General features: G+C 48.4%; 1 protein-coding gene across 2 annotated transcripts in view; it reads left to right on the forward strand.

Annotated features, from left to right (window-relative positions):
* Positions 1-14,856, forward strand: part of FAM107A (family with sequence similarity 107 member A) — a 63,963-nt gene extending 49,107 nt beyond the window's left edge. For both annotated transcript variants that reach the window (XM_032781814.2, XM_032781815.2), the window contains 3 exons: positions 1,711-1,885; positions 8,776-8,932; positions 10,835-14,856. In XM_032781814.2, the coding sequence (XP_032637705.1) occupies positions 1,711-1,885; positions 8,776-8,932; positions 10,835-10,942 (440 nt within the window). In that variant the 3' untranslated portion in view covers positions 10,943-14,856. The remainder of the gene's footprint in view (positions 1-1,710; positions 1,886-8,775; positions 8,933-10,834) is intronic.
* The last annotated feature ends 713 nt before the right edge of the window (positions 14,857-15,569 follow it).

Raw genomic sequence — 15,569 nt, forward strand, 5'->3', positions numbered from 1 at the left:
ACCCCAATTACGCTGATGTAATGGGTTGTGATTTGTTGTTCTTCATTCCCAGCATGCTGGGGCTCTAGCCACATTAACATGCAATGGGAAACTGTTCAGAACTGAGTCATTTTCCTCAGCAGTATTTGTTCTTACACAATCTTATTTGCTAGCAACCCACTTTAAGTTTGGTGACCACTTACTGACTGTGGAAGAAGGGCCTAGCCAGCCTTGTTCCATTGATTGCTCTTTCAAATGGATTTTATAGCTGAGAAGAGAAAGATGTTGCAAAACAACAGTTTGCCCTACTGTTCCCGGGACCCAAATGTAAAAGAGAGAAAGTTCCTGATGTGGTGCTGCTTGCATGCATCTGCTTCCTGAGGTTATGCTGCACTGATTTGTAAATATCCAAACTGTACAGGCATGTGGTTGTGAGTGAGTGATTAAGAATCAATTCCTCTTTACAGGCCACGTCAATTCCTGCATGCATGCAGCCTTTATGCAGCCTGGCACAATCGTCGTCAGCCTGGCTGTACCCTGCACTAAAAGACACTTAAAAGTTCATGTACTTTATCTCTCAGTCTGTGGTTTTGGTCATTTTGTATAAATTTTAAAGCAAAAAACAGCATTACTGAACCTTGGACAACATCAGCAGGCTTGTTTGACATCCAAAATACTGTCAACTACAACATCACACGCACATTTTGACATATTAGCATGTGCAAAAGTATATGTGTGAACTGTAATATTGACACTGTGGGGCACTGGGTTGGGCATAAAGCAATAGACCAATTGGGGATCACTGAAAGTTAAGGATTTCATACAATTTGTCACCATTTCTTTGGAGCAGTTTATGGAGTCACATCCTGTCATTATGGGTCCACCTGGATCTGAGCACGTTAGGGTCTGGATGCACTAGCAGTGACGTGCAAAGCAGCTGCAGCGCATGGGAGTATCTGGGCCAGCGTTTGTCTTTTGTTTTGTTATGAGCTATTCACTGTCATAAACGATTACAGCGCAGTGACTTTCATTAATCAAGTATCAATGGGGCAGTCGTATTAGTCTGGATCTGTAAAGAGCAACAAAGAGTCCTGTGCACCTCACAGACTAACAGATGTATTGGAGCATGAGCTTTCGTGGGTGAATACCCACTTCGTCAGATGCATGTCAAAAGAGATTTCCATTCCATACAGCTAAATGCAGTATTTGCATCGTGTCATGCATCTGACGAAGTGGGTATTCGCCCACGAAAGCCGATGCTCCAATACATCTGTTAGTCTATAAGGTGCCACAGGACTCTGTTGCATTAATCAATCAATCACCATGAAATGCTGTAGCCAGTGAACTGAGTGGCTGGCACTGTTTTAACAAGTGGACTAATTCATTTGTATAAAATTCACACTATCATGGGGATTTTCCAAACAGCATGATTTTTTGCATGGGTACATATATGCACACCCATGGACACCCACACATACCAAGCCACACATGTGCGCGCATACACACACACTTAGATTGTAAGCTCTTTGGGGAAGGGACCCTCTTTTTGTTGTGTTTATACAGCGCCAAGCGTCCTGGCCCTTCACTGGGGGCTACTAAAAAACACGTACATTGACTAAAACACACACACACACACGATGGGGTGGGGTGAAAGGAAGGTGTACCTGTTGGATTTTGACCTCAAATTCAATGCATTCCTGTTGATACTGAGCCTTCTCTTTTCTCTTCCAGCGTCTATGTATTCAGAAATACAGAGGGAGCGACCTGAGGTTAGGAATTTCATGTCTCACCCAGACTACATAGATGGAAACCCGGATCTCATCAAACCTAAGAAGCTCCTAAATCCTGTGAAAGCCTCGAAAAGCCACCAAGAGCTCCACAGAGAGCTGCTTATGAACCACAAAAGGTGAGGCAAAGATGCAAACGTCTCTTCAGCTGCCTTTGAATGGGCTGGACGCAGGGGCAGCTCCAGGCCCCAGCACGCCAAGCACTTGGGGCAGCAAGCCACCAGGGGCGCTCTGTCAGCGCTGCGAGGGTGGCAGGCAGGCTGCCTTCCACGGCTTGCCTGCGGAGGGTCAGCTGGTCTCGCGACTTCAGTGGACCTGCCTGCCTGCCATGCTTAGGGCCGCAAAATCCCTAGAGCCGCCCCTGGCTGGACAAGAGAGACTGGTTTCTGGTGTCACATCAGCTCAGGAGTGACTAGTTTTTGTGGTAAAGCTCTTTACTGTTATGGGCAAATAGGAAAAGGTGTGAAACAGGCTACGGTGGGAGGCAGCATCTCTCTGCCATGCTGTGACCCAGATTGTAAACAAATCACTTGGTCATTTGGAAAAACTTAGGCCTGGTCTAACACTACGCGTTAAAATCGATTTAAAGAGCGTTAAATCGATTTAACGCTGTACCGTCCACACACAACGCCCTTTATAGCGATATAAAGGGCCTTTAAATTGATTTCTGTACTCCTCCCCGACGAGAGGAGTAGCGCTAAATTCGTTATTAACATATCGGATTACGGTTAGTATGGACGGAAATCGACGTTATTGGCCTCCGGGCGTATCCCACAGTGCACCACTGACGCTCTGGACAGCAATCTGAACTCGGATGCAGCGGGCAGTAAACAGGAAAAGCCCCGCGAACTTTTGAATTACATTTCCTGTTTGCCCAGCGTGGAGCTCTGATCAGCACGGGTGGCGATGCAGTCTCAAATCCAAAAAGAGCTCCAGCATGGACCGTATGGGAGATACTAGATCTGATCGTGTATGGGGAGACAAATCTGTTGTATCAGAGCTCCATTACAGAACACGAAATGCCAAAGCGTTTGAAAAAAAATCTCCAGGATAACACAATGCGGACAAGCGTAATGGGAAGCCAGAGATCAAATGGACGCTCATGGATGGAGGGGTACTGAGGACTCCAGCTATCCCACAGTCCACAGCAGTCTCTGAAAGTATTTGCATTCTTGGCTGAGCTCCAGTGTCTGTAGGTTCAAACACAGTGTCTGGCGTGGTTCAGGGAATAGCTCCTCAGTTCCCCCACCACCACCACCAGTGAAAGAAAAGGGAAAGAAATCTTTCTTGACTCTTTTCAATGTCACCCTATGTTACTGAATGCTGCTGGTAGACGCGATGCTGCAGTGGGTGAAGAGCAGTATCCGCTCTCTCCCCTCCCCGGTGGTAGATGGTACAATATGACTGATCCGTCGTTGCCATCAGCCCGTGAGTGCTCCTGGCTGGCCTCAGGTGAGGCTGGCCGGGGGCGCTGGGTAAAAATGGGAATGACTCCCAGTAGATGTAAAGAACGGCTGGTAACTGTCTTCATCATAGCACTGGGGGCTGAGTCCATCAGCCCCCTCCCTTTCCTGTGTAAAGAAAAGATTCTGTACTGCCTGGACTGTCATAGCCCCGGGAGGCTGCCTCCCCTCATTTTATCTCACTAACAAGTCTCTGTTTTATTCCTGCATTCTTTATAACTTCAAGACACAAATGGGGGGGGACACTGCCACAGTAGCCAGGAAGGTTGGGGGAGAGGGAAGCAACGGGTGGGGTTTGTTGCAGGGGCACCCCCTGTGAATACTGACATGAAGCAGCTGTGCTCTGATACACTGGTCCTCTAATACACTTGCCCCTTATTCTAGGCAGGACTGCCTATTTTGAAACCATAAGGAAGGATTGACTCGGTCCCAAGTGAGTCAATCCCAATTTTGCTTTTGAGTTGCGCCCCGGCCGATTTCAGCAGGGGCACTCATGATAGCAGCAGACAGTACAGAGAGGGAGAGATAACTGTCATCTCATTGCCAGTTTTCTCCAGCAGTAGACAGTACAGAACAACTGGTAACCATTTCTGCTATCATTGCAAAAGCAAGTGAATGCTGCTGTGTAGCGCTGGAGTATCGTCTCTCTCTCCGCGGCATCCAGTACACATACGGTGCCGGAAAAAAAAAACTGAACGGCTCCATGTTGCCGTGCTATGGCGTTCTGCCAGGCAATCCAGGGAAAAACGGCGACGAAAGGATTGTCAGCTGATGTTTTCCTGGAGGAAGGAATACTGATGACATTTACCCAGAACCACCCGCGACAATAATGATTCAACCCAGAATTCCAAGGGGCGGGGGAGACTGCAGGAACTATGGGATAGCTACGGAAGAGCTACCCACAATGCAACGCTTCAGAAATCGATGTTAGCCTCGGACCACGGATGCACAATGCCGAATTACTGTGCCTAGTGTGGCCGCATGAAATCAAATTTATATCAGTTTTATAAAACCGATTTTAGCTAATTCGATATTATCCCGTAGTGTAGATGTGGCCTGGCCTGCTTTTCAGAGCTGCAGAGTGCTCACCAGCCCCACCAATGGAAGGCAGTGGGAGCTGAAGGTGCTAAGCACCTCCAAGAATCGGATCACTCAGCTAGCCAAACCCTCCCCCTCTTGTCTTACTCTGTCTGCCCACCAGGCAATGCCATGATTTACAGCCCTTCTATGCCTCTTGCTCTTGGAGTGTTTGGTGTGAATTTTGTGCTGGGGAGCGGTGCTGCTTTGAGAGCCCTAGAAGGTGGCCTGCTCTGTTTATTGACAGCACAGATCATATCAATGCAAGATCCTGCACACTGGGAAAATGCTGACACCTGGTTCCCTACAAGCAGACTGCTGCTAGGTTAAAGCCTGAGCGAGCATTCATGGGCCTGATTCTCCAGTGTGTTACTTCAGTTTAACTGTGTTGTAACCGATGGAGTTACAGCCGTGTAAAGCTGGAATGTGGCAATACGGAATCAGGCCCAACAGGTGCATCAGCCCTCCCGCACTAACGTCGAACGTGGTGCTTTCAAAAAACAGCTGGGTAAAAGCACATTTGGTACAGAGCCCTTTGAGCAAGGAGCAAATTCTACTGATTCTCAGTGGGATGTTTCCTAACCATCTGAACTGTTTGCAAATCTGACATAATCAAATAATAATAATATCCATTTGCTCAGCTAGTTATAAACAGCAGCGAGACTGAATGAAAGTGACGGCGGTAATCATAAGAGACAAATCAAGGTATTTAATCGGCTAACAATCAAGCCCTTCGAAAGCAAATTGGCGTCATTGATATTGACACAACTGGACTTGGACTGACCCTGACATTACAGGTGATAATGTGGACTTGGACAGGTCACCAGCGCACATCGCGCTGGGAGCAGAGCAGAGAATGCACTTCGTTAAGCTAAACTTTTCACAGATCAATGCAAAAGTGAGCTGCAATTTGATGTTAGAGCTCAGGGCATGCAGCCTTATGTTACTTCCACTTAGCCCACTAGATGTCCCCAGAATGCAGCCTATACGACCACGAGCTCGCTCGCTCTTTTGAGAACCTCAGACAACTTTTCTTTCAACTCCAGTTGTCCCCCTTCCCGCCCTCCCACCCGGGGTGGCTCTAGGAATTTTGCTGCCCCAAGCACGGCAGGCAGGCTGCCTTCCGCGGCTTGCCTACAGACAGTCCGCTGGTCCCGCGGCTTCGGCGGACCCTCTGCAGGCCGAGGGCAGCCTGCCTGCCGCCCTTGAAGTGCCAGCAGAGCGCCCCCTGCAGCTTGCTGCCCCACCGCTTCCCCCACACCAGGCCTTGTGGAGTCTAAGAGCTGAAAAGTGACCAAGAAAATCCTTGTTCCAGAAGAAAGCCTGACGCCCTGTATCTTATAAAATGTGCCTCATGCCTGCAGTTTAGTACAACCATGTTCAGAATATTCTGCCCAGCTTTAAAGGGCTTTCGGGGCTGATCCCAAGTGCATTGATTTATATGGAGTTTGGCTCAAGCCTACAGAAATGTGGCAGATCACAGCATAATCAGTCTTTCCCCATACTGGCCAGCTGTAAAACTTTTGATTCGTCTCCCTTAAAAAATAAAATGTCTCCAACTACTTCTAGAAGTTCAGTAAAATGTACAGTTCCAAACTACTCCAAACTGTCCTCCAAGGACTCTGACTTTCCATTTGCCCTGGACCAGGGGGCTTGGTAGAGGCCATCCTGTGTCACTAGCACTGAGAGCACTTCTTAATCAGCTCTTCTGTTAGTTTCTTACACTTTAGCACAGTCAAACTAAAGTTAAACAAAGTCTCTGCTTCTCAAAGTTCAGCAAGTGTGGATGTGTCCCCATAAGTGTATTGGTTCGGATGAATTTATTGCTGAGCGAGTTTTGCAAATGTTGTCAGCTATGGAGTCACAATGAGGCAGAAGTGATTATAACAGATTTTAGTGATTTAGATCAAAGAGGTTTTTAATATTGACAAGGGACAGGTTCAGCGTCTCTGTGGTGGGGAAGATTTTATACCCTCCACCAATCCTAGAAGAAGAGTAGGGACCCTCACACTGTAGTGTAAAGAGAGGGGAAAAGGTGATCTTGTGTTTGGGGCATTAGACTTATGAAGATGCTGGGTTCTCTGTCACCATCTCCCTATGCAGCCCTGGGCAGGTCACCTGAACCTCTCGCTCACTCTGTTATGTAACCGGAGCAGGTTGCCCAACACTCCCCATTCTAAGACCCTGGTTTCAGGTACTGTGACCATTTGGGTTGAACTTGTCCATGTCAGCTGTCTGCTCAGGCTGGATTTTCTTTTTAAAAAGTTTCAGCCAAAGCGGTCAAGCTTGTGGGGTGCAGACAGATGTGAAACCCACTCGCAAAGTACGTGTGTCTGTGTGTATGAGAGAGAGACAAGCTAGTATTGCTACCAGTTGCAGCTCAAGTGGCAGAGGGTGTGTGTGTGTGGATCTGAAGGTTCTAACCCAGCTGATGGCCCACATGAATGTCACTGTGATGCCAGTTTGCTTTTTTAAAAACCTAGGAAATTACACACACAAAAACACTGCTAAAAGAATATTAAAGTTGCACGACTAAGCCCTCACAAGTTAGGAAATGCCACAATTAAGCCTGCCTGTGCACCATCCACCCTGTGCCTGGAATGAGGCAGGGGTCTTGATGAAAATAGTAGTATGTGCCCATGTAATCGAAGACTGTCTCATAAAGCATACACACTGGCGTTTCTTGACTTCGGAGTTCTTGGCTTTTCTATTTTAATGTGGTTTGGTGTGTTTTATAGCTGGAGATTCAACTAATCATGAGTACGTCTGAGCTGTGTCTTAGGGGTTCATGTGGCCCATTATAAAGATGGTTGGAGGCGTCTGCAAAATCAGAATCTAGCTCTGGTTGGATTTTGAACAGCCCAGCGGTGGAAGGTGCTTGAATCTAGGGATTTGCTTCAAGACCTTCTCTAATGTGTCCACAATGCATGAACACACAGGTGAAAGCTCCGGACATGTCTCATTTCCAGTGAGCCCATCAGGTCGGCTACCTCGGCTGCTCAGACCCGCACTGCTGTATTATCCCAAGGATGAAACTGCCACAGTTACTGACAGAAATGTCTGCGTTCAGCAGAAGAGGCCTTTCATTTTGGCCAAAAGGCCCATATGCATCACTATGTTAGCTCCATCTCTAAAATCAGCAGAGCCATAAAGCGAGTGGTGGAACACCTAGACAGATACAGAGAGGAAATAAACTGCAGGGCTAATTGCTGTCACTCACTCCCCCTGCTGGTAAAAACGAAAAAACTCAGGCACTTAAACAGCCCCATAACGTTACACATGATTACGGCTACGTTTTAGTCACAGGTATTTTTCGTAAAAGTCATGGACAGGTCACAGGCAGGGGCCCGTGACCTGTCCATGACTTGTACTATATAAGCTTGGGGGTTCTAAGGTAGGGGATGGCCTAGGGGTGCCATGGGTGCTCTGGGGCAGGGAGTGGCTTGGGAGCACTATGACTGATCAAGGGGGGGACCATGGACACCTATGGGTGCTCTGGGGGGGCAGGGCTTGGCCCAGGACCCCCGCAGGTGCTGGGGGGAGAGGGGGCTGGGCGGTGGCTGCCAGGGACCCCGCTGCTGCTGGGTTGGGGAGGGGCACAGTGGCAGAGACCTCCGCCTGTGCTGCTGGGGGATGAAGGGGGCGGTGGCGCAAGACTGCTTCAGCAGCAGCTGGTGCACTAGCCCAGGAGCTGCCTGGGATATTTGGACAGACCCGGATCCAGCTGCACTGGCCACCGCAGAAATCACGGAGGTCCCAGAAAGTTACAGAATCCGTGACCTTCATGACAGACTCACAGCCTTACATATGATCCTGTTTTAGACTTAGCTACAAATTAATGAGAAAGGACATGCCAAACTGTCCCACTTCCCAGCTCACAGAACCTGACAGTGGCAATGGACCGGGGGCACCAGGTCTGGCAAGCTTTCTATGCCCATGACTCCCAGCCACTCACTGTAAACAGCACACATTTCCCAGTGTGCCCTACACTCCAGTATGCACCGCTGCATGTTACACATCCCCTATTAATGCATTAATGGGTTAACAGCAGATACAAATCCCAGCCAATAAACTTCATTAACCTATAGCTAAAATGTAAAATCTTTATGATGTCATTTGAACGTTGCTTCGGTTTTGCATGTAGTTTTGGGGAGTGGATAAGCTCCATCCCAGGAATAAGTGAGTCTCCATTTTATTTACGGTGATGTAGTTCGATTTTGGCACCAGGCCTTGCATCATTATTCAGCTGGGTGAGGAAGGGCCATTTAGAACCTCAGCCAACGCCCACTGAAATGGTTGGGAGTCTCTCAGTGGGGTTTGGTTCAGGTCTTTAATGTTCCTATTTGGATCTGAAGACTGGGCCCTAGCTCTCTGAACCAGCAGGCTCCGCATATGTCTAACGGCAGTGAGATTCTGGGCTGAAGGCAGAAAGGGCTCCAGCTCAGAGATATTCTGCGTTCTGTTCACAGAGGCTTGGGCGTGGAGAGCAAGCCAGAGCTCCAGCGAGTGCTTGAGCACCGACGGCGAAATCAGCTGCTCAGGCAGAAAAAGGAAGAAGAAGAGGCAAAGAAATTGCAGTCTCCATTTGAACAAGAGCTTCTGAAGCGACACCAGAGGCTGGATCAGGTAGAAACTGAATTTTAAATCACTCCCAATGATATATTCAGTGCCCCACACAAGAGCTGGAAGGTGCTTAAAATGGAGCCTGTAAAATGGGTTGGGACTCACCACCCGTGGTGCCTCCTGCTGGTGATTTCAGGAATTAGCTCGATTCCAGTGGAGCGCCCCATCCTGGTGGTGTTCCGTCCGTTGTTCTGCCCTCTGGTCTCCGCTGCTGTCACTGGACCTGCGTTGCTCCCTGCTCAGTGGCGTCCTCTTCGAGGCCAGTGCCCTCTGGCAGTGCCCCTTAGTCCATCTGGACCCCCTTCCGGGGACTGATGATCAGCAGTCCAACATTCCAGCCACCATATGCAACCACACACCCCAAAGTCTAATCCCTCTTGTCAGGGATCAGGCATAGTCTATAATGGGCACTCCCTACAGCTAATGGCTGGGTGCACTGCAAGGAGGAAGGGGGGGACCCAGGCCCGCCCTCTACTCTGGGTCCCAGCCCAGGGACCCTCTGGCATCAGCCTCGCTGTCCTCTTTCTTTCCCCTCCTCTGTCTGTTCCCCTGGGCCGCTTCCCCTACGGCCCCTTGCACCTGCTAGGCCCTTTCTCTCAAGGCCTGCAGTCTGGCAGCTATGGGCTAGAGCCTTCTAGCCTCCCTGAGCCTGCGCTGCGCTGTCCACAGTGCTAGTCTCCCCCTTGGAAACTGACCTTCCCCTCTCAAAGGCCTGGGACAGACTGACCACTCCTGCTCTGGGCAGCCTTTATATATGGGTGAACCTGGCCCTGATTGGTTCCCTCCAATCTGGGCCCTGATTGGTTCCCCATAAGCCCTTTTCTGATTGTCTCCCGGGCTGCGCAGACTCCCTGACCTGCCACAGCCCATCCTCCCAGGGAGTGGGGCAGTCCGCCCCACTACAGAGCCAAGTCCAAAGAGAGGGTTTCCTCTCCATCAGAACTGAGCCCTGGCCTTAGTCCTACCCCGAGTGTGAGGTGGTCCTGTGGAACTACAGTGGCTGAGTAGTGACCCTCCAAAGCATCCTGTCCCCAGTGGGCAGCCTCTGGCAAAACACCCCCCAGAGACTGCTGGAAATTGTTAACATAACATTTTTTCACCAGAAAATGCCAGTCACTCAAAACCAAAACCTTCCCCGGGAAAGTATTGGGAGTGGGCAATGCTTTTGCTGGGAAGGTTTCTTGGGTCTAGGATGGAATTTCTGGCCAAACTCAGACAGAGGGAGACCGAGCCAGGAATAGCCAGTAATCCAGCGGTTAGGTTATTACCTAGACCATGTGGAGCCAGGTTCCGCTCCTTGCTCTGCCTGATGCAGCCTCTCACATCCCAGGTGCACGCCCTAACCACTGGGCTATTGGCTAGGCTCTGTCTCTCTTGCTCTCAATTTCTGGGTGTGAAATTTTGAAAAGTCTCAGTCTGTTCTGCTGTAGAATGAAACCTAATGGCAACACTGTGACAAATGTTTGCCGGCCAGGCCTACTCTACAGCATTCCATACACCTGTGCCTGGCAGGAACCGGGTCCTCCCTTCAGACCTGCTGGCAGCCCAGGTGACTGAGTGAAATCCATTCTGATTTTGCTGTCTAGCTTCTTAAACTACCTACAACTGAAATCTTTAGCTGCTCCAGATCTAATAACTAAATTTAAATAATAGTTTATAATTATCCATTGTTTATTTATGTAGGGACAGATTTTCTACCCTTACTCACATTAAGTAGGCCCTTACTCTGTAAATAGCTCCACTGAAACCAATGGGACTAATAGATGAACAAGATGCCACTCAGTGTAAGTAAAAGCTACAGAATCCAGCCAATAGTAATTAAGTATGAAACCTGCAACAGTGTAGTGAATGAATTGCACTTCTGTTCTCTAGCATACAAATAACATTCACTGTTCTTTCATCTAGCTGGAGAGAGGACAAGAGAAGCATGAAGAACATGCACCAGAATTTATTAAAGTAAAAGAAAACTTAAGGAGAACATCAATGCTAACTGGGGAAGAGAAAGTAGTGTAGCATCTGGCAAACCTAAATGGAGGATCATGTCAAGCTGGCACTAATACCTACACACTGACATCTTTGTATGTGGTGGACATTTACAGCCATGTCCGTGGGGCTACTTACTGTTACTAATGCTTGCTCCAGTAGAAATGCATAAAAGGCCCTTCCCGTCCAGGACAGGGTATTTAAATGGCAAAGCTGCGATATTTACCAGTAGAAGTACACACATGAGGAGAAGTGAGGCAGATGATGTCATTCTCCCCTCAATTTTGGGGTTCATGCTAACATCCATCCCTATCAACTCTTGGTTAACCCCTTGAGATACGGCGTATGCTGAAGACAGAGGGATTTATGGAGTGACAGTTCTTCAACAGGTTTGGGAGACCCTCCTAAGTAATCATACCAGATGATCTCAGACCGTGTGGCTGCTGGTACTGAACTCTACAAGCAGCTGTAGCTTGGGAGGACTTCCTGGAAACCTGCAGGTGACACTTTAAAGGGATGATCCTGCATATTGCTGGGAATGCCCTCGGTGACGCACAGGGGCCAGCTGGGAGAGCTGTAGGGTGACTGTAAGATTTCCGCCTTAGAGAAGCTATGTGTCCTCACAGTACTCCCCTGTTTAGCTGCTGTGAGAAACTCAAGTCCCATATCTGCGTGTTACTGAGTCAGCCTTGCCAAACAGGATGGGACAGCTCTTTCCTGGGGTCGATCCTGAAGTTACACTGAAAATCTGTTAACGAACTAGGACGTAGCTACATAGCACGTAGTACACTGGGCTGCATCACAGAGGCCACCCGGGGTTTAAGGCTAATGTTAGACACTTAAAGCAAAGACTGGGAGTTCTGAGCATTAGTGGTAACCAAACTGCACCCTGCACAGCCAGCAGGTCCCTTTGGACCAGAGACACTCATACCGAGAGAGTCAGAGTGGCAGACTCATTGACTCTTCTCTCCAGATTGTTGGGCTTTGGGTCCCCTCCCACCTGCTAGGCACCTGTTATTTTAACAGCTCTGGAAAGCACATTCCTAGTGCATTGCTTGAGAACTGGTGTAGGCAGGGTGGGGGGGTCAGTATAAAGCCCCTCAGACTTAGCAGCTGCTTGACTTAGTGCTACAGCATAGCTGGAACCTGCACCTGTTTTTGTGACTCAGGAGCAGATGCGGATCACTGCAAAATACTTGGTCATGCTCCATTGTTAGCCTTCTCCCCTGTTAACGGGGGAGCGGCCATGCTCATTTGCCATGAATACAGAGTATCTTCTAGTGTTCATAGTGGCAGAGGCCAGCATGTGTTGCCATGGAAGGTGGCGCCTTTGCTGTCAGAACTCCCGCACTCCTAACCAAACTTCAGGTCCCCCCCATGCCTGAACTTTGGGGATGTTCCGATCTGGAGCAAAATTCTCTGGCTCAGGCCCATCTTGGCTTCTTATCATTCACTGTGTCCCCAATAAAATGTGAGAGTAAAATAACCTGTTGGCTGCCTTTGGATGCCGACTGTCTAATTGCAGCAGTCAGCGGATATGGCCTGTGACAAAGGCATTAGATGATTAAACAATATCCACTGTGTGAGCCCCAGCGGATTCACATGCAAAGTCAATGAGCTCTGGGGATTCATCACATCTTTCTTAAAAAGTTAAAGCAGCCCCCACAAACACATTGTCTGGTCTCCCCACGCTCTGTTAGTTCAAGAGACTGTTGCTTATTCTGGCAGCAAGTGTTTGTTTCCAAAATCTGTTGCCTCTGGTCAGCATACACCCAATTCAATAGCTACTCCATCCTGTCTGCTACATGCAGCTTTTCAGTTAGCTTGTTGGGCAATCAGCGTGTTCTGGTTTTTTAAAGAGAAATTTCTCACCAACACAAAAGGGGAGCAGTTGGGACCATTTTACACATGGCTGTGACGAACACTGTGTTACACCTGCTAAGAAGCATCAACTTAACTAACATTGAGTCCTGTGGCACCTTATAGACTAACAGACGTACTGGAGCATGAGCTTTCGGGGGTGAATACCCACTTCGTTGGATGGATGTAGGTGCAGTACATGCATCTGACGAAGTGGGTATTCACCCCCGAAAGCTCATGCTCCAATACGTCTGTTAGTCTGTAAGGTGCCCTATGACTCTGTTGCTCTTTACAGATGCAGACTAACACTGCTACCTCTCTGATACCTAACTAACATTGTTATTAGCCAAACCTAACTGAGCCAGGTTTCTGATGGCTACATTGCTTTCCTCCAGGGGTTACAGCACTGGTTAAGATGTCTTAATTAAATATGGCCAAGAAATGAAACAAACTAACATCACTCCTCTAAGGGTGAAATTCACCCCAGTGCAGACAGCCTGCACCAGTTACGCTCCAGGCTAATCACTCACCATAAGCAGAGCACAGGACCATATGTCAGCTCCCTGCACTGCAGTGAATTCCACCAAAAAGAGCTAAGCACTTGCATAAAGGAAAACCTGCAGCACTGGCAGCAACCAAATCCTTTTAATCCATAGCATGAAAAAATCCAGCCGGGCCTGGCTAAGCTGAAGGCCAAGATCAACACGGGCGCATCTATAACTCCCTGTCAGTGGAATGGTTGAGTAGGTTTATATTGGCTGAGGCGTGTGGCGTGTCACATTTTGACCAGGTTATGGGTGACAGTAAAGCATGAATGCACCCTGGGATTCATTGAGGCTGCAGGGCGGGAAAAGGTTGGGTGTATTCTAAAGGAAAGGAGAGGCCAAATCATGCAGTTCTGACTCAGGGTAAGTTCCCCAGTGACACCAGAAGAAATGTGCCTACCCGTGGAGAGACAAGGCCCAAACTCCAGCCGAGTCGAACAGCACAGTGGGTACAACCACACAAGGGACACCCCACATGCCCCTGTGCACTGTGCAAAGGCTCCCTAGCATCCCGCTCTGTGGTGGAGACTGGGTGAGGCGGCGGGATGGCCAGCAGGTCCACACACTGCCCAGAGCCACCGATCTCGCCACAATCCATGAGAGTCCAACGGCTAGAGTAACACACGCAAAGCAGTTGCCTGGTTCCCTGCTCCCTGTTCCATACTGTGGAAGAGGGTTCCTGCCTCTCTAGTCTCTGCATTTGTCCCCCAAGACAGGATGGGAGAGAGGCAGATGTTCACCCTGAGCAAGGACTGCAGGCTCTGGCTCTAAGGGGTTGTACATTTGAAATGATGCTGTGAGTATTTAAGGGTTTACTGGCAGGTTGTAAAGTGCATCATTTTGCAAACACAAATATCCTCACCTGTGTTACCTGGCAACCGGTTAAGGTGTTAAAACTGATGCTCCTTTCACCACAGATACCGTTTGTAGTTCACCCGCCACTCTGCTCGGCCTAGATAAATGTGGGAGACAAATTTCTAGTCAGCTTCCGCCCTGACCCTGGAGTCTGGCCGCACTGTTGGGGTTGTAAACACTGCGGGGAACGTTTAAATCCAAAGAAATTAAAAACAGTTGTCACTGAATTAAAAAATACTGATCAGTGACAACAGTTCTGGCATTATTACATTATTAGGTTTTGTAAAACCTTTTTTTTTCCCTTCTTTTAAATAAAAACCTAAATGACGGGCCTAAACTTCTTGTTAGTAGCCCTTTCAAATGCTTCCGTAAATAACTGTGATTTACCCAAACGATGCACATTCCCAATACTACTGAACAGACAACCTTCTGCGTTGCTTATGCTATATAATGCTCTACATACTATACATAGTGTATGTGTGTATGTATATGCACTTATATATTATGCAGTTTTGTTCAAATTAACTGTTGTTGCTCACATTATTTAATGCACACATTTCTGAAGAAAAATGATCAGCAAATAAATCAAGTGATGGCTGTATATTTTGTTCTTTTCCACAAGGAACTGAAAAAGCTCCATCGATGAAGGCAGACACCAGCCAAATAAAATGATTTCAAATTAAATCACTGAAATCCGACAGTTGATTGGTCCATTACTGCTGCAGTGTCAGGCTCTTCAAGAAAATGTTTTCCTCTCCATGGGCCCAAGCTTGCATTCCTTGCTCACCCAGAACTCACACTGAATTTGCTGAAAGTAACTATGCAGGAGTAGGCCCCATATCTGTAAGGCCTTCCTTACCCACCCTCTTAAAATCGGAAACCTTTATTTTTTTAATTGCCAAACTGCAAAGTCTAGGCCCAATCCTTTAAAACAACCAGGTGAGGAACTGTAGCAAAGAGATTCTATTCAACATGTCCCTCTGGTAAGGGTCTCAAGTGGCTGTGATGCTTTGGGGTTCACCCAGGCCAGGAAGGGGTGGTGTCACCTCCTGCTCTGTAGGTGCTTCTGTGTTGTGCAGCTTTAGTTCAGAGCTCTTATGCGAGCAGGTTGCTCACAGCACAATGCCCTCCCCCTGGCTTCCACCAGCCTGTGTATGCCTTGCAGGGTGACTCCACCAGCCCCTCTAGCCCTGAGTCTCCGCAAAGCTGTCTCGTCTGCAGGGCTCAGCCCCTCGCCCTGCAGCATTCACAAACATTGTCAAGTTTGCTGCTCCTTTAAAGAGCCAGCACCAGCCTCTGAGCTTGGCTGGGGTTTGTACTCTCCAGTCTGACATGCTGCACCGAGCTGGTTGTGTAATAGAACAAGATGAGGTTTATTAGCACAGATCAGCGATTGA

The sequence above is a fragment of the Chelonoidis abingdonii genome, chromosome 17 (assembly GCF_003597395.2).
Source record: "Chelonoidis abingdonii isolate Lonesome George chromosome 17, CheloAbing_2.0, whole genome shotgun sequence".
NCBI lineage: Eukaryota > Metazoa > Chordata > Testudines > Testudinidae > Chelonoidis > Chelonoidis abingdonii.